This window comes from Oncorhynchus mykiss, chromosome 28 (genome assembly GCF_057628025.1).
Source record: "Oncorhynchus mykiss isolate SJ-2025 chromosome 28, ASM5762802v1, whole genome shotgun sequence".
In the NCBI taxonomy this organism is placed as follows: Eukaryota; Metazoa; Chordata; class Actinopteri; order Salmoniformes; family Salmonidae; genus Oncorhynchus; species Oncorhynchus mykiss.
This window is the reverse complement of record NC_143049.1, coordinates 14777242-14801159: the sequence shown is the minus strand read 5'-3', so window position 1 is coordinate 14801159 and position 23918 is coordinate 14777242. Positions and strand designations below refer to the sequence as shown.

The 23918-nt window shown below is 41.6% G+C and overlaps 2 protein-coding genes across 2 annotated transcripts in view; one reads left to right on the top strand and one right to left on the bottom strand.

The window, feature by feature from the left end:
* Positions 1 to 2655: 2655 nt before the first annotated feature.
* snai2 (snail family zinc finger 2) lies at positions 2656 to 5235 on the bottom strand. Its single transcript, XM_021589232.3, has 3 exons — positions 4995 to 5235; positions 4143 to 4664; positions 2656 to 3607 (listed from the first exon to the last, which is right to left on the bottom strand). The coding sequence occupies exons 1-3, from the start codon at positions 5071 to 5073 to the stop codon at positions 3426 to 3428; spliced, it is 783 nt and encodes a 260-aa protein (XP_021444907.1). The 5' UTR covers positions 5074 to 5235; the 3' UTR covers positions 2656 to 3425.
* Positions 5236 to 7345: 2110 nt separating this feature from the next.
* LOC110508596 (gamma-1-syntrophin) overlaps positions 7346 to 23918 on the top strand; it is a 56799-nt gene continuing 40226 nt past the window's right edge. Inside the window, 1 exon segment of the mRNA XM_021589231.3 lies at positions 7346 to 8117. The gene's annotated coding sequence lies outside the window, so the exon portion shown is untranslated.

The following is a 23918-nucleotide window of genomic DNA, read 5'->3' as shown; positions in this document are numbered from 1 at the left end:
GATGTGTGAGGTCTATAAACAGGCCAGGGAGGCATCCCTGTAGGCGGTCATAGGGATCAGAGGAAAGACAATCAGGCCATTCTCCTGAGCCAGGGTTTGGAGAGGAGCTGGTGGATCACGCTGTGGCTGGCGGGACAATCAGGCCTCAGAGACACCCTTAACTTAGTTTGTTCCACTTGACAGTCATAGAGGAACCATACTCCACATTCACTGTTAAGTCAGCAGGTTTCAAAGAGTGTGCCCCCCTCACATCTACATGTATTTGACTATCCCCAGCAGTCAGTGCTCTACATTATGTGTATGTCCGTGGCAATACTAAAGACAGTGAATACAGTTTCTAGTTCTTGTGTGGTGTCAGATATATCTATATTTTTTTGTGTGTCTAATAAGTGTTATGTTTAAGAAAATGACATTCATGTTTTATTGTATAACCTACCTACCAGAACAAACAAATAATATACTGTAGATGGATGTCCAAACGAACAATGGTAGTTCAGAAGTTATTTAGAAAACACCTCAAATCAAATGGATTCAAACTTATCATTCAGAGAGCATGGATTGTCCATTTTCTTCACTATTGTCTGTTAGAAAAGATCCATAAAGCACTCCTGGTGTTTATATCTTCAGGTTTGGTAATTATACACAACAGGATAACGATTAGCAGTTTTGCCACGTCACACAAATATTTGATTTCACAAGTTCTCATAATATAGTAGCCATATGAAGCCAAACAAATGAGACACCTCTTCTTCTCCCTCCTTCTCCTCCTCTTACTACCACCATCACTGCTAAATGAAATATTCATGCCAGGATGAAAATCATTGCATGTCCTTTTCAAATCGGAGCAAATCTGCCAGGCTTTTAATAATCATTGTAATAAAAATAAATGGAAGGCACTATTTCACAAGAGAAGGAGATGGCAAGTTATGGAAATACAACATTGGCATTGCGTTAAGTAGATAGAAACCTCATGAATCTCTGAAAAGAAACTAACAAAGTTCTTATCTTATGGGTGCATTTCGACTACAACCAAAAGCAGCTGATTCATGAAAATTCCTTGGGGACACACCTTCCTCCAAACCTTTCATATACAGTACATTAGTGATATTTTAACATGAAATCATGACTATATGGTTCACATAGCTATAAGAGAGTCATATGTGGTTTATGTATGTGCCTGCACCTGCCTCTCTCATGGTGAGGTCTGACAGAAAAGCCCGGAGCCACCTGGTCCAATCAGAAATCCAAGGAGAGAGCACCTGAAATAGCTTGACGATGACTCATATGTACGGATCTAGAATCTACCTACAGGGAAGATCAGCTCAGGAGCCCTTCAGAATGAGCCAGGAAGGAACACAAGTGTCTGTTTGTCAAGTCAGATCACTCAGGTCAGCAGCTTTTGGGCATTACGGAACATTGTCTCTAGTCTAGATTATACCACACTGTTTGTTAGAAATAGTTTGCCTTCTACTGTATCCTTTAAGGCATTGAACTTTTTGGAGTGATTTAAAAAACAACATTTAAGCCTATTGTACAACATAGTAGAAAAGACAACAAGATGTAGCCTGAGGAAGTCAGTTTTAATTCTTGATGGCACACATCCCAGAATCCTTGCAGGTTGTCAAAGCAATGCAAATCCGGGGATTGGGTGGAAACATATTAGAGGGTAGAACTATAACTTATTCCAGTGCCTCTGCAGTGATTGCTGTGAATTAACCATTCAGTATCAGACCTCAACTTATGCATTAGAAGGAAGACGGATTTAATCAGTTTACTGCCTGGGAGCATTCACCACACGTACAGAAGCCCTGTTTATACCTGCCATTAACATGCATCCTTCCTCCTGATCTTGTCCTGCTCTTGCACTTCTAAGATCTGATCAAAATCAGTTCACAATTAGTAATTTAATCATCTACACCTGCCTAAAAATGTGGGCACAATCAGAATGTGGACAAGATATGGATGAAGGACGCATGTTAGAACCAGGTATAAACAGGGCTAGAGAGACAGACAGACCTCTGAGGGATTGGTCGATTAGGATTACAATAGATAGCTGCCCACAAGAAATAAGCTCTTCCATTTCAAAAGTAAGATTGGCTGCAGGCAGGCAAATAAAGGGCCGTGCTCCCTCAAAGGGTGTAGCAAGTGAGTGCTGATCAATATAGCCAGCATGTGTTAAATTTCAAGTTTGTTTGATGTCTGGACAGGTTCACAAGGAGCAGGTTCAGCCTTGAGTCTGGGTCGAGTCATCCTTCGTTCTTTCTACACCTCTACCACGGAATGAAAGCATGAAAGTGGACTGGAGCAGGAATCTGACTTCTGCTGTGTTGTATGTTTCACTTTGAAGCAGTTTGAAAGTTACTATATGAAGTTGACGGACTACAACTCCACAGACAGGTTGTTATCATAGTAATGTCAGGCAAGTAGTTTCAAGAGAAAGTAGTAAAAACATTGCAGCTTGTATAATGATAAATCTAAAGTCTGCACATGATACATGATGTGATGGATCTTAGTATATTTATTTGATTACTAATCTCATAAAGTTGAATTAAGAAGATGTTTCATGACTCCTTTTCTAGAATACCCAGCAAGCGTACGTCATCATGCCATTACCCTGATATCCACAGTCCTTGCACAGAAAAATAAAGTCAAGCATTTTACAAACATTTTATGAATCTTTATTTTAAAAGCATCTCAAAAATATTAAAATCATTTATTCAGTATCACAATTCACACGGTCAGAAATACAATCATCTCAGTCCCACTTACATTCAAATATATAAAAATATAAATGAAAACAATTGTTTACGAAAAAATAGTTAATTGCCAACTCAAAGTGAGGCACTTGGTAAAAGTATTGTTATCTGCTGGCAAAACAGTTACTTATTGATTGAGTTGTAATACTGTCACCCTAAAAATTGTCTCTCCACTTGTTCCTTAAGTTATGATGGCTTTAAATATTCCATTGACTGTGCACAGTCCGTCTCTATCGTTTGTTACCATACACCATGTGGAATACCTATGTGGTTTCTTAGAAAAAAGAAAAATATTATGACATACCTGGAAATATATCCTATGAGAGATATTGGTCAGAACATCAAAATGTTTGAGAAGGCACATTATTTCAAATCTCTCCACTTCTCAAAAGTACATGAAAAGCAATGACCGTAAGGTACATGGTATAACAAACATAAAGCTCAACACTGGTTGCGATGGCAGAAAGATACTGCTTAAAATGAAAAGCACATGACAGACAGAGGATTTGTTTTTACACTGAAATGAAATGGATTGTTGGTCAGTCAGTAAAAGAGTGTCTTGCATATTTGGTTACAATGCCTCAGTATGCAATATCCCCTGAACAGTTCTTGAGGACTGGAAAGTACCAGAGGTCTCTGGTGGTGGCACTGTCTCCCAGCCCAGCAGTCTCAATGTACTACACAACAACCAGATTCCTCATGCTTGTGCAGAAGAGACATTCTGGAGAAGGTTTTGGAACAGTTCTTGCATTGGTATTTTTTCACATCCGAATGGGTTTGTAGGTGAGCCCTGAGGTTGGACCTGTCCGCAAAAGCCCTACTGCAATGGGGGCAGGAGAAGGGCTTTTCTCCTGTAAGAGGGGAAAGGGGAAGAAATGTGTCAGTATTCACAGGCGGATAAAAGATACAAACTGACATAGGCCTAATAATGTAGGGCTATTTGCTCCATAATCAACGGTTACTCTTATGTTGCACTGTAAAGGTTAGGAAACACTAGAGTCAAAATCGTTCTTCCCTGACATTATGTCAAGCATGAGATATGGCTTGACATAAAAGTCCAAGTATTTTACTTTGTGAAAAGTATAAACCAGAACATAAAATGTTGTACATCATGGAACTTCATAGTCTGAAAACCACACCTTTAACATAAGTTACCACATAACATATAACTGTTTCACACAGGCATTGCAATGCACTTTGCAATATGTATATGATACATACATTTAATTTAAAAAACAGTTTAAACCAGTTATCATAAATTATATATTCCATAAACTGTTGCACATAGTTATCCTAAAACAAAATAGCCCACCATGCAGCAATCTTCAATATTTCCAAGTAGACTACTGTAAAGTAATGACACTCCAAACCTTTATAGCTACTCACCAGTGTGCGTTCTGATGTGTCCCTGAAGCAACCACGGTCTTGAGAAAGCTTTGCCACATATTTTACAGACACAAGGCAAAGTGTGAGTTCTAATGTGCATTTTTAGGGCTCCAAGACTGACGTACTCCTTTTCGCAATATTTACAACTGAAAGATTTCCTCGTCTGTGCGTCGCAGTGCAGTTGCTTATGCTTCAGCAGTCCAGAATACGTGGAATAGGATTTGTTACACAAACTACATTGGAATTGCTCTGCCTCCACTCCATGAGGATCTGTAAGTTTGGTAAGCATCCGGTCGTCTTCATCGCTCCTGGGGCTCTCGGAGCCGCTGTGGTCTTTGGATGAGGTGTCAGAGAGCGACGAGGGGTATCCAGAAATGGGAGAGAGGTCACTTGGAAGCGGAGATAACGGAAAACTGCTCGTAGTCCATACTGTGATAGGGTTGTATGCGACCGAGCTAAGGATCTCCGGTTGAGGAATGACAGGCAATGGGAGGCCTTTGTAGAGATACGGTGAAATAAATACTGAAAATAGAAACAAAATCATAAATTTAGGTGATTAAAAATAACTTCACTGTATAGTAATAATATGCCTATATATGTCCATGTATTATTTATTTTAAAAAGAGCTGAATAACATCCCCCCTCATTGAAGAGCACAGATTAGAAAGTTACAAAGTAGCAATAACTTTGACATGGAGATGCAATGAATGTATGCATCCGGATACATTTCAACTATGTATTCGGATAATAGCCCGGCCGCTGTCAATTTGTAAACTTGTAACAATTTAGTTGCATGTCAGTGTAATCCACGCATCTGTTGAGCGATGGATTTAGAAAACTTATTTGCTTTACCTGTAGGGCTTTCCAGCTCGCTATAATTTGGCTTCTTAGAGGAGTTAATATGTTTCTTGACAAGAAACGATCGTGGCATCTTGGAAAAATAAATGTGACTGAAACTTTGGTATAAAACTTTTTTGGTAACGGTCCCCTCAGGGCGCGACAAATCACTGCAGAGACGGAAATCCTTATTGCATACGCCAGTGAAGTGTCATTGTAGTGCAGAGAGCGCTGTTGTAACAGTACAGCAGGCAGCAGTAAAGAGCTGTAAATACTCCCTATCAGGTGCATGGGAGGAGTCTCCCAAGACTAATTTACATGTCAGGCGTCTTCAAACCAATTAAAACCACGTAAATGTGTAATGGGCGGAGTCAAGACCCACCCTCTTGGTGGACAGGTGTATTTGTGTGTGGAGTGGGGTGATTTGTGGACTAGTGGTGGTGGTGGCGATGGTGTTTGAGTTTGTAGCTGGAGACAGCTGTGAAATAAGGATGCATACCAGTGCAATCAGCGGAATGTGCAGGTTGTTGGTAATGAGCGTTGTGTGCTGCATAGCTCAGAAGGCATGAAAGTCGATAGCCTGTTCAATGGCATGGAGGACTAATTTAATGAGGGATATAATTGTAAAAACACATCTGCATGGTATTAAATGATATTGCTTCCTATGTGCTACACAGCATACACACATGTTTGATTATTTATTGATGAATACCCTTTCCCCAATCCAGCGACATGTAATATAAAAGGGGGATAGTGGAAACCACCTCCATTACTGTTCACATTGTCACTGAATGGGATTGTCCTCAACGAAGCTTCCTCTGATGTCAGCGTGAATGCAGGTAGTAAATCATACATTTCCTTGTCAATAATCCAATAAAGTATTCGTCCTTCAAATGTCAATCTAACTAGTTGACTTTCAAGGTCAGTCTGAACAGCATAATTACATTTACCTCTGTCTGCTGAGCCTGCTGAGCGGAGCCTGCAAAGGAGAAGGAAATGTATCACTTTACGCCCCCTTGTGTCCAGTTAAATCTTCGCAATGGCATTATATGGCAAAATTAATGAAACAAAGGATGAATTTGAATAGTTCCCATAATAAGATTGGCACATTTTTGAATATTATTGTGTTGCTAACTTAAAGTTAATTGTGAACTGGTTATCTTATCTCCAAAACCTAATTGGAGACAATAAATAATGTCCTTCTTTCCTGGCTAAATTATAAGGGTATCTGGGGGGGGGGGGGGGGGTGTCTGTGTATAATTAGTTGGATGGCTCCATTTTTGATGGGTGTGACCTAATGTTCCAGGACGTTAGATAATTTGTCTGACAACACACTGTGGAATGAATGTGCAGCTCATATGTTTGTTTATGTTTGTGTTTTTGAATGTTTGAATGTTAGTGTTGTGTTGTACTTTCTGTTATATTGGTTTTTCGAAATAAACAACAAACAAAAAACACAAAGTAAATGTGCGTAAGTTTTCCACGGTGAGAAAGCATCAATGTTTCACAAAGATAGTCTGTGTGCACTAACTGAAATTTTGGATGAGCTATACCGCACTTAAAACACACCTTTATTGTGAAAACACAAGTCAATACTACAGCTTTCCGCATCTAAATCAACATGGATACCCAATATATAGGGGTTACTCACAAGGTACAGTGCCTTGCAAAACGATTCATCCCCCTTTGGAGTAAATTCCACATTGTAGGGCAGCAGAATAGGAAAAATGCCAAGGGGGTGAATACTTTTGCAAGCCACTGTAGTACTGCATAGGGATTTGATGCTGAAGCAGATGGGTGTGCATCGTCTTTAATCTAATCAGGTCATGTCCAGGGCAGCAAAGTGTTCATTTGGTGAAATGTTCTATAAATAAGATCAACAATCATTAGAAAATCACCTGAAACGACAATAACTAATTGGTGAAAAGAGGATAAAATGCCTGTGAGATGAATTCATGACGAAGAAGCCTTATGTGGTGCAAGTGTTAATAGCATTCAAATTCATTTATTTATTTTATTTTATTTGGTTATTTAACCTTTATTTAACTCTTTTATAAGGGCCATTTTATCTCTCAGGTCTATGATGCTCAAATTGGTCCCACTTTAATCAACTGTGTATAAAATTGGTAGTTAAGATGGTAATTCAATGCACTTACAAAGGGGAAGTCCTATGTAACAACTTAATGTTATTACAATGACAGAGTTACTACACAGGTATAAGAGCAACTTCATGTAAAGTGTTAGACTTTGGGACAGTGTGTTGTGTAGAAAAAAGACACTATTTCAATCATATACATATGTAGACCTACTCTCTTTATGGCTATACATAGCTCTGATTGTAATACACCTGCAACTGGAAAACCTGCACAGCTGCTCACCCAATAAGGGCTGCAGGGTAGAGGATCTTACGGCACTGAACCCAGCTGTCTGTTAATGTATTGAGGAGCTGAAACTGGGTTCCCTGATCTGATGTGAGATACACATTGAACTGGCTCCTTTGAATCTCCTTTTGCGGTAATTTTCTTCAGGACGCATTCCCCAACCAACCCATACCGCAGTGCTCGCCGATAATTGTCTTTTAAAGCGCTCCTTGGACCGGACATTTTGCTTGTACTTATCTTAGGCTATGTGCATAATTGATTTTCTTAATCAACGGTGAACGTACATTCACAGTAATTTCCCCATTGGGAGAAATGTGAGTGGTCCGTGAGTAAAATTAACAACTGAATCGATTGACGTGAGTTAAAACAAATCGCATGCGATTTTTAGCCAGTCATTTTGGCACCAGGGCGCATGGTAAGGGAAAATGTGAAACTGTATCTATCCCATGCCTTGCTGGCGACGACTGTCGAAGGAAAGGATGCCCTGTCTCGTTTCTGCTGGAGAAATATGGAGAGAAAAAATACACGTTTTTCGTGTAGCCTAGGCTAAGTGTGGGATGCTTAGCGGTTTCGCACACTGCCTCCGTGTGTGGATATCGTGGGCGACGGTGGCACAAGGATAGGTAGGCTACGATTTCTAATAGATTTTTTAGATTCACATAGATTCTTTAGAATCTGCAGCCTTGACAGTCAGCAGGGATTGATGTAAGGGGCCGACTGGATCCAATATCATCACCACCTGTTACCAGAAAATCAGGTAAGCTATATATAAATATTCCAAGTCAACTTCTCGATTTATATTGTATAATACAATGTAATTTGCATTTAAGATGGTAATTCACTGTAGTGGGATATAGCCCACTAGTATATGAGACAATATAATGTATTAATTGTACCTTTAAAAACGTTCACTTTTATTAAAAACGCCATTTGTAGACTTATCACTTTCATAAAGCCTAATTCAGAAGCCAGTAGGCTATGCTCTTCATGATCTATCTAATATCTAATAGGTAGCCTAAGAATCTATGATCATTGGCTCTCACATATGCGTAATGTAGCCTACGAAGGGGAACCGTTCATTCAGATTATGATAGAAAACCCATTAAGTGTAAAACATGAGAGGAATTTATGTTGCAACATGCAGTAGCCTCTTTTGCCGTCTGACGTGTCCAAATGTATAGGCACACGCAGTTCCTTCAGCTAGTGCCGTGTCAGTCCTCTTTCTATCCACAATGACGTTAAACAAGGTTGAAGTGCAAGGCTATACACTGCCCATATTATCGACATGGTCAGTTTAGTATGATATAGACTTGTAGATGATGGAATTCTGCTGCCACGGTAAGGCAGTTTCTGGTATTAATCGTATTCCAATGATTTACCTGGTTGTACAGCCTATTGATTGTTCGTCTTCTGGAGCTAATAATGTGGAATACGTGCAATACCAGCCTGGCGTAATATATCACCAGCCCAATGGCAACCAAACTATAGTCTCTATTCTGGTTTTAATACTTTTTAGGAAGGTATATAGATTTACTTGAAAGCCCCTCCTGAATATTTTATTATCTATTATGAATATATATTTAACATTTCCACTCTTCTTACAGTAATGTTTGTTAAAGTAAAGACAAATCAACTCAATAACTTGAGGGGTCAGTTGGTGTATGCCTTATAATCATTTGGTGGGTGATTATATTTGTGCTATTTCACACATGTACAAGTCCATATGAATACATACAGCATGTGTTAATTAGAAATGTATTTTTTGTTGTTGCATATCCCAATTCTCTTTGAGACACCCTCAGAAAGTGGGGCAACAGCCAGGGATAGCCATTATCAACAGTGATCCTGGAGCAATTAGGGTTAAGTGCCTTGCTTATGGGCCCCATCTACAGATTTTTCACCTTGTCAGCTCAGGGATTTGAACTAGTGACCTTCTGGTTACTGGCCCAAAACTCTAGCTGCTAGGCTACCCGACGTTGTGCTACCATCCATTGGCTTTAAGATGGAGGTTAAAACCTAGCTAGATTTGATTGACACACTCTTAATTTGTATTCAATGTAAGCTGCTTGCTGAGCTCAATCAAACCATAGGATAGGCTATACCTGTTAGGTCTGTATCATGGCCTTATCATCAATATGCTGTAATTCTTACAAATTCTTCAGAAAGGATTACAGAGCAGTCTAGGTCAATGGTCAAAGGTAGCAATTTGGTTGATGTACAGTATAGTGTCAGATCCTTGTTCCTATGGAATGAAAAGGTGGTGACATGTCATTGACATGTTTATGTTCTGACTATACCCCCTCTCCCCATACAGCTCATACTATAAATCAAAGATCTCTTTGTCAAGAACATCAGGCTTGAGGGAAATTGGCCAATAGGGTACTGTGACCAGGTGTCAACCAGGCATGACTCTCCTGTCTACAGTGTCACATTGTAATGCCATGAAGTACACTCATAGAAAAATAGATGCCAAATAGAACCCAATAGGGTTCTTCAGCTTGTCCCCATAGGGGAACCCTTTTCGGTGCTAGGTAGAACCTTCTGTAAGTGGTTCTTCATAGAATCCTCAAAGAAGGGTTCTATACCTAGAACCCTGCATGAATGGTTCTAATGTGCTATAACACTTTTATCTTATGTTGTTACTTTCAAATTAAACTATTTTTGACAATACATAACGTATATCATGAAGCATTTCTTTGAGAGCCTAGTTATACCCTAACACCGTGGTCTGAAACTCCTGCTTTACTGGCCACATCAGGCCTGCTAGTCACATTATGCATGCTTGCAAAGTGATGTGTAATTCCTATTGGAATCCAGACAAAGTAAGGATATCTAACAATTGTCACTTTTAGTCAACTGCAACCTGCATTCAGAATGACTGCCAGGGTAGGGGAAATGAATTCATTAAAGAGACTACATAAATCATATAAACTGGAACAACCATCTCAGTAACAGGTGCAATAAATCAAAATATTAACACATTTAAATTATTTATCTTTGTGTAGCATAATCAACCAATCAAAAAGTACCTTCAGAAAGTATTCACACCCGAGGCCTACCGAGTGGCACAGTGGTCTAAGGCACTGCATCGCAGTGCTTGAAGCATCACAACATACCTGGGTTCAATTGCTGGCTGTGACCGGGACACCCATGAGGCGGTGCACAATGGTTAGGGGAGGGTTTGGCCTGCTGGGATTTCCTTGTCCCATCGTGTACTTCAGCTGGATGGTGTTTCCTCTGACACATTGGTGCGGCTGGCTTCCAGTTTGTGTGGTTTGGCAGGGTCATGTTTTGGAGGATGCATGGATCTTGACCTTCGCCTCTCCCGAGTCCGTAGGGGAGTTGCAGCGATGGGACAAGACTGTAACTACCAATTGGATATCACGGAAAAAGTTTTTTTTCCACATTTTGTTGTGTTACAGCCTGATTTTAATATTGATTAAATTGAGATTTCTTTATCACTAGCCCACATATGTATTTCGTCTTGACTCTGTCTCGGAGAGTGGGGACTTGGAATTTCTTTCAGAGACCAGAGGAGTACAAAAGTCATAATTATCCTTTTCCATTCAGCCAGCCCATAAAACCGCTTCGCAAGGCCAAATATATACACTCTTTTCTTGAAACATGAATATCTTAACAGCATTTATAACTTTTATACACATGTTTGTACAGTGGCGAACCTATAGGCCTTGAGTGTGTGAGACAGGTTTGTGATTCTGAAAGGACAGCAACTGTAATACCAGCGCATTCATATAGGAGAGTGCACCTTTTGTAAAACACAAAGGGCCAGTTGTGAAGTGTAGGGTATACGCAGGCAAGCCATATACCCAGCATTTTTTCAGTGGCCATTGCATATACTCACTTCTTAACCCCTACTGATGCATATCAAAGTAGTGTAGTGGAGGTATACGACTTATCAATTAATAGAAAAATCAAGCACAAAGTAGCCTACACAAACGCAAAGCACGTGAAATATTTACACATGCACGCCGCACACATAGTCTAGTTTCAGCGGGCAGCAAGAGTGTGCAGTTCTCAACTGGTTTTGGCATGGAGTAGCTCACAGAAGAATGACATCGGTAGCCGGTAGGGTAGGAAAGACATTTCAACAGTAACAAACAGATTTTTCATACAGGGAGCCTTTCCTTCGCTTAGGCTGGCTGTTTGGGAACTTTTGGGCAAAATTAGAGTATACCCATTTCTCCAGGTACCACTACACCACTGCATAGGACCGATGGAAAGACAGCAGTCACACACAGCATGATGTTAAAGGATAAGCAGTTCATCAACTCTGACATAATAAGCCAGTAGGTCCCAATCATAAGAATAGAAAAACAGAACCATTAAGTATTACCCAATCGAAATGTACAACTATTACTTCCCATTGTAAAAAAAACAATTCACGTTTAGCACACAAAGTAAACGGTGACCTAAAGTTTAAAGTGGGACTGACTTTGCCACCACAAACCGATGCTGGCACTAAGACTGCACTCAATGCTCAATGAGCTGTATTGATCAGCTATGAAAAGCCAACTGACATTTACTCCTGAGGTGCTGACCTGTTGCACCCTCTACAACCACTGTGATTATTATTATTTGACCCTGCTGGTCATCTTTGAACGTTTGAACATCTTGTCCATGTACTGTTATAATTTCCACCCAGCACAGCCAGAAGAGGACTGGCCACCCTTCAGAGCCACTTTTTCCTAGCCACTGTGCTTCTACATCTGCATTACTTGCTGTTTCAACACCATAGTGCCCACAAAGCTCATCACTAAGTTAAGGACCCTGGGACTAAACACCTCCCTCTGCAACTGGATCCTAGACTTCCAGACGGACCGCCCCCAGGTGGTAAGGGTAGGTAACTACACATCCGCCATGCTGATCCTCAACACAGGGGCCCCTAAGGGGTGCGTGCTCAGTCCCATCCTGTACTCTCTGCTCACCCACGACTGCATGCCCAGACACGATTCCAACACCATCATTAAGTTTGTCGATGACACAATAGTAGTAGGCCTGATCACCGACAACGATGAGACAGCCTATAGGGCCGTGTGGTGCCAGGATAACAACCTCTCCCTCAACGTGATCAAGACAAAGGAGATGATTGTGGACTACAGGAATAGGAGGACCGAGCATGCCCACATTCTCATTGTCAGGGCTGTAGTGGAGCATGTTAAGAGCTTCAAGTTCCTTGGAGTCCACATCACCAACAAACTATCATGTTCCAAACACACTAAGACAGTTGTAAAGAGGGCACGACAAAGCCTATTCCACCCCAGGAGACTGAAAAGATTTGGCATGGGTCCTCAGATCCTCAAAAAGTTCTACAGCTGCACCATCGAGAGCATCACTGTCTGGTATGGCAACTGCTCCTCCTCTGACAGCAAAGGCACTACAGAGGGTAGTGCGTACAGCCCGGTACATCACTTGGGCCAAGCTTCCTGCCATCCAGGACCTCTATACCAGGCGGTGTCAGAGGAAGGCCCAAAAATTGTCAAAGACTCCAGCCACACTAGTCATAGACTGTTCTCATAGCCTATAGTTTTTTTTGGGCATGTTGTATTAATTGTGATATGCTCATGTTTTACTGGTCAGGTACCCCCACTATTTATTTTACTGGGATGATGTACCGGACCGTACTGCCTTACTACTACTAGTAGTAGGCCTATTAGTAGTAGTAGGAGTAGTAGTAGCTGCCTACCTGTTGATTAACAGGGAAGTTTCTGTTTATCTTCTTCACCTTTAAAATCAAACATTAAACTCATTGCCACATAATACACAAAGATTACATTACATTTGGTAGCACTTAATTTTATAGTCCAGAGACTATTATTTATGTTGTGTATTTATTACTACAGAAATAATAACTTCTTACTCACTGGGTAGTTTCACTGAAACACCATTTGTTGGCTGTATAACATTTCATTAAGTATCATCATACCAGTATAATATGCTCCTCTTTGAGAAGCACACACACTCAGTCTCTCTCTCTCTCTCTCTCTCTCTCTCTCTCTCTCTCTCTCTCTCTCTCTCTCTCTCTCTCTCTCTCTCTCTCTCTCTCTCTCTCTCTCTCTCTCTCTCTCTCTCTCTCTCTCTCTCTCTCTCTCTCTCTCTCTCTCTCTCTCTCTCTCTCTCTCTCTCTCTCTCTCTCTCTCTCTCTCTCTCTCTCTCTCTCTCTCTCTCTCTCTCTCTCTCTCTCTCTCTCTCTCTCTCTCTCTCTCTCTCTCTCTCTCTCTCTCTCTCTCTCTCTGTGTGTGTGTGTGTGTACGGTCCTATAGGATTTAGCTCGCTTTGCACTTCACACTTGTTTTAGAGAGTTGTCCACCAGTTGGTCCCACATCTCTTTAACATTCAATTCATACGTTTGTTTTCGATTTCACCTTGGTGTTTTGATTCAACAATGTAACCGTTGAAAGTTTGAGAAAAAAAGTCTGTAGAGCTAGAAAGCCAATAATTGATGTGGGGAAGAGGATACCTCGTCAGTTGCACAAATGAATGCATTTAACCAAACCCCTCTGACTCAAAGTGGTGCAGGTGGCTGCCTTAATGGATATCATCTGTGCCTGGGGAGCAATTGTTGGGGGTTAACTTCCTTGCTCAAATTTTTCCACTTTACTGGCTCGGGGGATTTGAAGCGGCAACCTTTCAGTTACTGGCCCAATGCTCTTAACTGCTAGGCTACAAGATTATTTGATAATGTCAAATATTTATTCATGCTGATTTGCAAACTACTGATGTTTTCATGTCTGCTAAATTGTGCCAAATGAAAGCCAATTCCACTGTGAAAAGACAAATGAGAAGCACTGATCCTGATGTTGCCCTTTAGCTATGGCTGCTGCGCTGCCTCTGAAGGAAAGATGAAGAGGGTATAGAAAGGCTGGATGTCATGGTGAGGTTGTGGCCATGCACATCTTCATCCCAATTTACTGTAGTCCCAGAACTGAGCGGGGGAAAGAGGAAGACTATGTCAAACCTCATATTTCAGTACACTCTGGAGAGGGACTGTTTGGTCGTCCATCCATCTGTATGAATTGTCCCAGATGTTGACTGGATTTCACTGTGGAGGTATGCTATAAGGGTTTGTGTGATGAATACACAGTAGCGCAAAGAGATTTTACTGTAGATGCTTCAGTCAATCATTCAGTCAGTGTACCTCAGAGTGTTATCTCTCTGTTTTCTGCAGAGTCACTGTTGTGCAAAAATAAAATATAGTTGCTGTAGTCCTCTGGCCCAGGCAGTGCAGAGCGATGAGTATTCAAGTCAATCCTCACCAACTCTCATAACACAAAACACACAACACTCATTTAATATGCTTAACTGATGTAGTGGTCTCTGACTCAGAATACTCTGGAAGAAATTCTACTATTGTTGTTGATTCTGAGTCATCTAAAATGTCAGTACCATGGCTGGTCTAAGGTTGGGCGGTATACCGTATTTTACTATATACCGTTAATATATATACCGTTGGTTTGTCAAATGTGATACACCGCGTGTAACATCCATCATCTCTCTCCACATAGACCTAGCCCTGCCCCTGTCACTCAATGAGTACATTTGTTGTTGCTCGACCACAAGACACTTGCGTTCAGTCTGCATGGTCATGCAACAATGTTGGTGACAATGATGCTGTTTCCACTTTGCTTCGTAATATAAACCCACAAGTGTTCTATAATTACACTATTCGTTTGTTTCTGACATCTGCAAACAGCTAGTTTGTCTTTTCTTAACAAGTTGTGGCTAAATCGTGTTAGCTCTAATGCTAATCGCTAGTTTGTGTTACCGCTAATGCCAATCGCTAGTTAGCTGGCTAGCTAGCTAGCTAATAAATGTAATCCGTCAGAGCAAACGTAGCTAGCTATACAGCCTGATACCAGTGATGGTGTAAGCCTAAATCATGTTGTTTGTGCAACAGTATCTTCTAATAGCAAAGAAAAAACATTTCATATACCCAAATATTATAGGTTCCCCTAGGAAACACCCACCAAGACTTTGGTTCCTACCATGTCAAAATAACTCCTCCCTGGCATTTTCATATGTTGTCATGTCAAACACTGTATTCAAGGTGCCCACTATTATATTCTAACTATAGAATTCGAATAATCATTCTATTTCCATGATTCCAACAGTTTCCCCACGTGGTTTTATCTAAATTGCTAGTCAAATCGTAATTGTAACATTTGGTTAAAAATAAGGCCTAGATTTTTTTGCCCATATCGTGCAGCCCTACGTGGCAGTGTGTAAATGATCTCAAATGAGTGCAGGAAATGCAGAAATGGATGAAAATGTAGAAAATGTTTTGGGGTTGAAGTTTAATTCAACAGTATAAAACAATCAGAATGGAGAAAGACACATTGAAATCTGTTAGAATTCATGTGTTACCACACTAGGGTCATGCACTAGTTCTAATGCAAATGAACAATTTGTAATATTCAAAAACATAAAATAATGTCAATTACCATACTGTCAAAAAAAGTTAAATAAAATATTTTGCCCATATTGCCCAGCCCTAGCTGGTCTGCAATCTCTCTCTTTCTGTTTAACAATTTGTTTAGCATGTAAGATACAAAAGGTAGCAACAAACGAGGCATGGACTTAAAGATTAGCTAGCATATCTCTGCCATAAACTGCATGGAAGTCTGGTGCTATTATTTTTTGCGATTGGAGAGGGGACTGTGGATCGGTCTCTGTCTGTCCGTATGTACGTTAGTTTGTACTTTAATCTCACATGATATCTCAGACAGCACTGGCCCAGTTTTGACGAAACTTGGGTGAATGATGTGTCTTGCCGTCGAGATCCGGCATTTACAAAATTACACTGATTAGCCCAAGGGGGGCGATGCATCATTTGTCGGGGCGCACAATTAGCCCAGCGTCGTCCGGGTTTGGCCTGTGTAGGCCATCATTGTTAATAAGAATTTGTTCTTAACTGACTGACCAAGTTAAATATTTTTTATTTATTTTAGAACTGGCCCGATTTTGACGATACTTGGGTGAATGTTGCGTCTTGCCATAGAGTTCCGGAATTTACAAACAAGAGATTGAAAATGAAAACTTTGAAAGGTCATGCCCCTCACCCCGTTTGACCAAAAGTCATGAAATCTGGTACACAGGTCCCTCTCCTCACAAGGAACACATTTCCCTCAAGGACGCATAAGGTTTGCCATGATTAATTTGTGATAAACATTTAAAAGGCTACTCTTCTGGCACCGAATGACCGATCTGCACCAAACTTGATATGTGGCATTTATGGACAAAGGTTTCGCAACACAATATTTTCCAGACTAGCACCTAAAACATGGCTGCACTGACCAATAAACATTGACCAATAAACATTCAGGTAGGTGTGGTCTGGCATATAAATGAATATAAATCAGTAAAGGATATTCGTATTCTAATACAATTTGGTACACATGTTGCAAACAGTGTCAAGACTCAACATATGCAAGAACATTCATATCAACCACACAGTGGTGCTATAATGGGCACATGTTTATATCTCTTGATCTGTTTGACTCAGAGTGCTGAAATTTGGCACACATGCTCAGGGATATGAGTCTAAATAACCCACGCAATATCTCAGACACTACTGCCCCGATTTTGATGAAACTTTGGTGAATGATGTGTCTTGCCATAGAGATGCGGCATTTACAAAATTACACTGATTAGCCCAAGGGGGGCGATGCATCATTTGTCGGGGACGACATGTTTACTGTTGTCTTGTTTCTTAATTACCTTTGTGCTGTTTTGCAACTTAAAAATATAAATAATTTTCAGCTGTGTTTTGTGGGAATGAGTTAAAATGCACAAGGTTTGGTTAGGTTTGGTTTGGCTCAAATTAGTCATGTATTTTAGAAAATACAAGTTCTAATGTTTGTTTATTACAGACAGTAAGTAATGACTTTATCATTTGCCTTAGAAGGGCAATTTTGTCAGATATATATTAGACGCCAGGTAAATGCCACACAGGGTCTTGAATCGTTGTTTGGTGACTGTTAATAGCTGCAGATGTGAAATATGTTTTCCAATTTGTCATGAAATTGCAAAATCTCTAGGAGTAGCCAACGATTTGGGAACAACTCCACATACTTACACAATTCATCTGGAATAAATGTACAAAAGGAGAGTTCTGTCAGATTTCTCTCAAACTGAAGTGAGGAGTAATAAGAATACCTTCTCCTTTGTAGGCTAAATACTATTATTTATTGTAATATATATATTATTTTGGTGCATTATTTCTGGTGCTATTTATCCTTCAGACACTATGCCACCAGTCTACGAATTGCTTTACAGTACAACCATTACCCTTAGCAATTTCAAGTCTTTTGATGATTTCACCCCCCCCCCCCTCCCCTCCCCTCCCCACCCTCCCCCCATAGATACAGTCTGTTTTAGAAAAAATAATAGGCAATGTCCTCTGACAGTGGAAAGCTGTTTCTATCAGGCCGATGCTTACTGCAATACACTTGGGTTATTTATCTTTCATGTCTGCGTATCCTCACAGCATGGTATTATATCCACCCCCCAAAGCTCCCTCATGTAGGACTAGCTTGTTACACTGCTATATATGGCTGCTACTTGATTTTTATGTTGTACTTCATGTTATTTTTCTCCGAAATTAACAATTCATTATACGAGGCACTGTAATGTACATGGATAACTATGAGTTAAATGAATGCATTAATGTTAATTGAGACAACCGTGTCCGATTATCTGCTTCACTTCACTCAAGCCATTAACTTATATATTGGTATATTATCCTCTGTTCTTAATACAACACAATCAATTCATTTCAATTAAGAAACTCACTGGAGAAAAAATATGAAACCCACCAGGGGGTAAACAGTTGAACTCTAAACAATCAATTACACCTCTTTAAAACCACAATCCAGAGTTAGTGTTTAAGCCCAGCCACTTGGTTTGGTATATTTCTGAGGATTGGGGCTGGGGAAACGTAAGCAGAACTCTCAAATTCATTAACAGAGCCATGGACGCAAGGACCGACAGTCCATGAGTTTGTCATAAAAGATTTTAAAAACATGTTGAAGCTATAAATTGTATGTTTACACAACTGTTTATCCCCACAACACAATATTTGGTCATAATTATCCATTCCTGGTTATTCTGCTCTTTAATGGGGCAGCACCAGTTTGAGAAATGCTCCTTTTGGATTTAAGTTGACACCCACCGGATAGTTCTAGGCTGTGCCATGCCAAAAACCATTCATCACAATCAAGAAGGTCAGGAAGCGGGTCCATAAATGTGTCCGTCACTAATTTACCTCTGCTCCCTCACTCTTACTGCTGAATGGACCTGGCCTGAATAGACCAGGTATAAACGGTACAGTGAAATGCTTACTTGCAAGCTCTCCTCAACAATGCAGTACAAATATCAATATCAATAATAATCAAAGTCAAATAAAAAATATAACAAGTAATTAAAAAATGGTATACATAGTTGTATACACAATATAGTATACACGTAGTAGTATACACAATAGGATATACAGTATAAAGTATGAAGTAATAAAGTCAATAGTGTCTTGGTTGAGCAGTTGAATAAAAAGTATATAAATAGTACAGCAGCGTTGACAGTGTGTGTATGTATGTATGTATGTATGTATGTATGTGTGTGTGTGTGTGTGTGTGTGTGTGTGTGTGTGTGTGTGTGTGTGTTTGTGTGTGTGTGTGTGTGTGTTTGCGTGCGTGCGTGTGTGTGTGTGTGATGTAGAGTTGAATGTGTGCCAATAGTCTCTAAGGTGCAGATGAATTGCAGGTCTGAGCAGTCATTTAAAACATTTTTTTGTCATTTAGCAGACGATCTAATCCATAGCGATTTACAGTTAGTATGATCAGATGATGTGAGAGAATGTGTTCAACTCACAATCACTCAGCATCAACATGGAAAAAGGGCCAGTCCTCACACAGACTGTTGTGGCTCAGGTATTAGCTAACTTCTAATCTCAAGAAGTAATGACAATGTCTTCCTCTTACCTATCCACTCCTTATAAGATTGACAGAATAAGGAAAGCTACCGGGGGTAATGCTGGGAGAGGTTTGACAGTCCCTTTATACAAATGACAAGAACTCAGGACCTAGCAGAATACACAAAGCCATCACACACTCACAGCCAAGCATAGACCTACTGTAAATAGTATTTGAAAACAGTATACGAATTAGGGTGCTCTTGAATCTGAGAGCTTCTCTGTAAATACTGAGCAAATAATTGGTCGCTTGCCGAGGTTAGCCTTTGGAAATCAGTGCGAAGATCAAGCGTGGTTTTTCTTAGAGATAAAATGTGATTCATTTTTCTTAGAGAAAAAATCTGTAGAAATCGAGCCCGTACAATATAAGAACATAACTGTTCATTATAATCAAACTGCATGGCAAGGGCTATGCAATGAGATAGACTTAAACTGTTTAATTTGAGAGATTCAACTCACTGCTGTATCATAAGACTGCTCATGCTTATTTGGTCACCAATTCATTTACAGTGCCTTGCGAAAGTATTCGGCCCCCTTGAACTTTGCGACCTTTTGCCACATTTCAGGCTTCAAACATAAAGATATAAAACTGTATTTTTTTGTGAAGAATCAACAACAAGTGGGACACAATCATGAAGTGGAACGACATTTATTGGATATTTCAAACTTTTTTAACAAATCAAAAACTGAAAAATTGGGCGTGCAAAATTATTCAGCCCCTTTACTTTCAGTGCAGCAAACTCTCTCCAGAAGTTCAGTGAGGATCTCTGAATGATCCAATGTTGACCTAAATGACTAATGATGATAAATACAATCCACCTGTGTGTAATCAAGTCTCTGTATAAATGCACCTGCACTGTGATAGTCTCAGAGGTCCATGAAGAACAAGGAACACACCAGGCAGGTCCGAGATACTGTTGTGAAGAAGTTTAAAGCCGGATTTGGATACAAAAAGATTTCCCAAGCTTTAAACATCCCAAGGAGCACTGTGCAAGCGATAATATTGAAATGGAAGGAGTATCAGACCACTGCAAATCTACCAAGACCTGGCCGTCCCTCTAAACTTTCAGCTCAAACAAGGAGAAGACTGATCAGAGATGCAGCCAAGAGGCCCATGATCACTCTGGATGAACTGCAGAGATCTACAGCTGAGATGGGAGACTCTGTCCATAGGACAACAATCAGTCATATATTGCACAAATCTCGCCTTTATGGAAGAGTGGCAAGAGAAAGCCATTTCTTAAAGATATCCATAAAAAGTGTTGTTTAAAGTTTGCCACAAGCCACCTGGGAGACACACCAAACATGTGGAAGAAGGTGCTCTGGTCAGATGAAACCAAAATTGAACTTTTTGGCAACAATGCAAAACGTTATGTTTGGCGTAAAAGCAACACAGCTCATCACCCTGAACACACCATCCCCACTGTCAAACATGGTGGTGGCAGCATCATGGTTTGGGCCTGCTTTTCTTCAGCAGGGACAGGGAAGATGGTTAAAATTGATGGGAAGATGGATGGAGCCAAATACAGGACCATTCTGGAAGAAAACCTGATGGATTCTGCAAAAGACCTGAGACTGGGACGGAGATTTGTCTTCCAACAAGACAATGATCCAAAACATAAAGCAAAATCTACAATGGAATGGTTCAAAAATAAACATATCCAGGTGTTAGAATGGCCAAGTCAAAGTCCAGACCTGAATCCAATCGAGAATCTGTGGAAAGAACTGAAAACTGCTGTTCACAAATGCTCTCCATCCAACCTCACTGAGCTCGAGCTGTTTTGCAAGGAGGAATGGGAAAAAATGTCAGTCTCTCGATGTGCAAAACTGATAGAGACATACCCCAAGCGACTTACAGCTGTAATCGCAGCAAAAGGTGGCGCTACAAAGCATTAACTTAAGGGGGCTGAATAATTTTGCACGCCCAATTTTTAAGTTTTTGATTTGTTAAAAAAGTTTGAAATATCCAATAAATGTCGTTCCACTTCATGATTGTGTCCCACTTGTTGTTGATTCTTCACAAAAAAATACAGTTTTATATCTTTATGTTTGAAGCCTGAAATGTGGCAAAAGGTCGCAAAGTTCAAGGGGGCCGAATACTTTCGCAAGGCACTGTAGATTGATTTCTCTAAATTAACCAAGTTTGTGCATTTGCTTATTATTCCATTTACCTGATGACTGTGTAGGTTTGGCCATGAGGCTATACAATAGCCATGGTTTAGACTATGAAAATACTGTAGTTACTTTGGTTTGGATAAGGCCTCTGGTCTGTTTGGCTCCTGGTCAAAGACTGAGGTAGATAAGAACCCATAGTGTTACGGTGCGTGAATGAGGACCCAAAAGCGAATCAACTTAAACAGAGCTTCTTTAATTACCAAACATAGGTAGGCTCAGATGGACCGGCAGATTCCGACAGGACAGGACAAGGTTACAGCAAACATGACGACAGTCTGGTTCAGGCATGAATGACAAACAAACAAGAATCCGACAAGGACAGGGGCAGAAACAGAGAGAGATATAGGGACCTAATCAGAGGGAAAAAAGGGAACAGGTGGGGAACGGGGTGAATGGGTAGTTAGAGGAGACAAGGGACAGCTGGGGGAAAGCGGGGGAGAAAAGGTAACCTAACACGACCAGCAGAGGGAGACAGGGTGAAGGGAAAGGACAGAGACAAGACAACATGACAGTACCCCCCCACTCACCGAGCGCCTCCTGGCGCACTCGAGGAGGAAACCTGGCGGCAACGGAGGAAATCATCAATCAGCGCACGGTCCAGCACGTCCCGAGAGGGAACCCAACTCCTCTCCTCAGGACCGTACCCCTCCCAGTCAACTAGGTACTGATGACCACGGCCCCGAGGACGCATGTCCAAGATCTTACGTACCCTGTAGATAGGTGCGCCCTCGACAAGGATGGGGGGGGGGGGGGGAAGACGAGCGGGGGCGCGAAGAACGGGCTTAACACAGGAGACATGGAAGACCGGGTGGACGCGACGAAGATATCGCGGAAGAAGAAGTCGCACTGCGACAGGATTAATGACCTGAGAGATACGGAATGGACCAATGAACCGCGGGGTCAACTTGCGAGAAGCCGTCTTAAGGGGAAGGTTCTGAGTGGAGAGCCAAACTCTCTGACCGCGACAATACCTAGGGCTCTTAGTTCTACGCTTATTAGCAGCTCTCACAGTCTGCGCCCTATAACGGCAAAGTGCAGACCTGACCCTCTTCCAGGTGCGCTCGCAACGTTGGACAAAAGCCTGAGCGGAGGGGACGCTGGACTCGGCGAACTGAGATGAGAACAACGGAGGCTGGTACCCGAGGCTACTCTGAAAAGGAGATAGCCCGGTCGCAGACGAAGGAAGCGAGTTGTGGGCGTATTCTGCCCAGGGGAGCTGTTCTGACCAAGACGCAGGGTTGCGAAAAGAAAGACTGCGTAAGATGCGACCAATAGTCTGATTGGCCCGTTCTGCTTGACCGTTAGACTGGGGGTGAAAGCCGGAAGAGAGACTGACGGAAGCCCCAATCAAACGGCAAAACTCCCTCCAAAATTGAGACGTGAATTGCGGACCTCTGTCCGAAACGACGTCTGACGGAAGGCCATGAATTCTGAAAACATTCTCGATGATGATTTGTGCCGTCTCTTTAGCAGAAGGAAGCTTAGCAAGGGGAATGAAATGAGCCGCCTTAGAGAACCTATCGACAACCGTAAGAATAACAGTCTTCCCCGCTGACGAAGGCAGTCCGGTGACAAAATCTAAGGCGATGTGAGACCACGGTCGAGAGGGAATAGGAAGCGGCCTGAGACGGCCGGCAGGAGGAGAGTTACCGTACTTAGTCTGCGCGCAGACCGAACAAGCAGCCACGAAACGACGCGTGTCATGCTCCCGGGTGGGCCACCAGAAACGCTGGCGAATGGAAGCAAGCGTACCCCGAACGCCAGGGTGGCCGGCTAACTTGGCAGAGTGAGCCCACTGAAGAACGGCCAGACGAGTAGGAACGGGAACGAAAAGAAGGTTCCTAGGACAAGCGCGCGGCGACGGAGTTTGAGTGAGTGCTTGCTTTACCTGCCTCTCAATTCCCCAGACAGTCAACCCGACAACACGCCCCTCAGGGAGAATCCCCTCGGGGTCAGTGGAGGCTACTGAAGAACTGAAGAGACGAGACAAAGCATCAGGCTTGGTGTTCTTAGAGCCCGGACGATAAGAAATCACGAACTCGAAACGAGCGAAAAACAGCGCCCAACGCGCCTGACGCGCATTAAGTCGTTTGGCAGAACGGATGTACTCAAGGTTCCTATGGTCAGTCCAAACGACAAAAGGAACGGTCGCCCCCTCCAACCACTGTCGCCATTCGCCTAGGGCTAACCGGATGGCGAGCAGTTCGCGGTTACCCACATCATAGTTACGTTCCGACGGCGACAGGCGATGAGAAAAATACGCGCATGGGTGGACCTTGTCGTCAGAGAGGGAGCGCTGAGAAAGGATGGCTCCCACTCCCACCTCTGACGCGTCAACCTCGACAACGAACTGTCTAGAGACGTCAGGTGTAACAAGGATAGGAGCGGATGTAAAACGAT

What these genes read in the sequence shown, in the direction of transcription:
- snai2 (XM_021589232.3), bottom strand. Translation starts at nt 5,073, where the DNA reads ATGCCACGATCGTTTCTTGTCAAGAAACATATTAACTCCTCTAAGAAG. An exon ending in CGAGCTGGAAAGCCCTACAG is followed by an intron (nt 4,665 to 4,994) that starts GTAAAGCAAATA and finishes TTCTATTTTCAG; the next exon opens with TATTTATTTCACCGTATCTC. An exon ending in ACACATCAGAACGCACACTG is followed by an intron (nt 3,608 to 4,142) that starts GTGAGTAGCTAT and finishes CCCCTCTTACAG; the next exon opens with GAGAAAAGCCCTTCTCCTGC.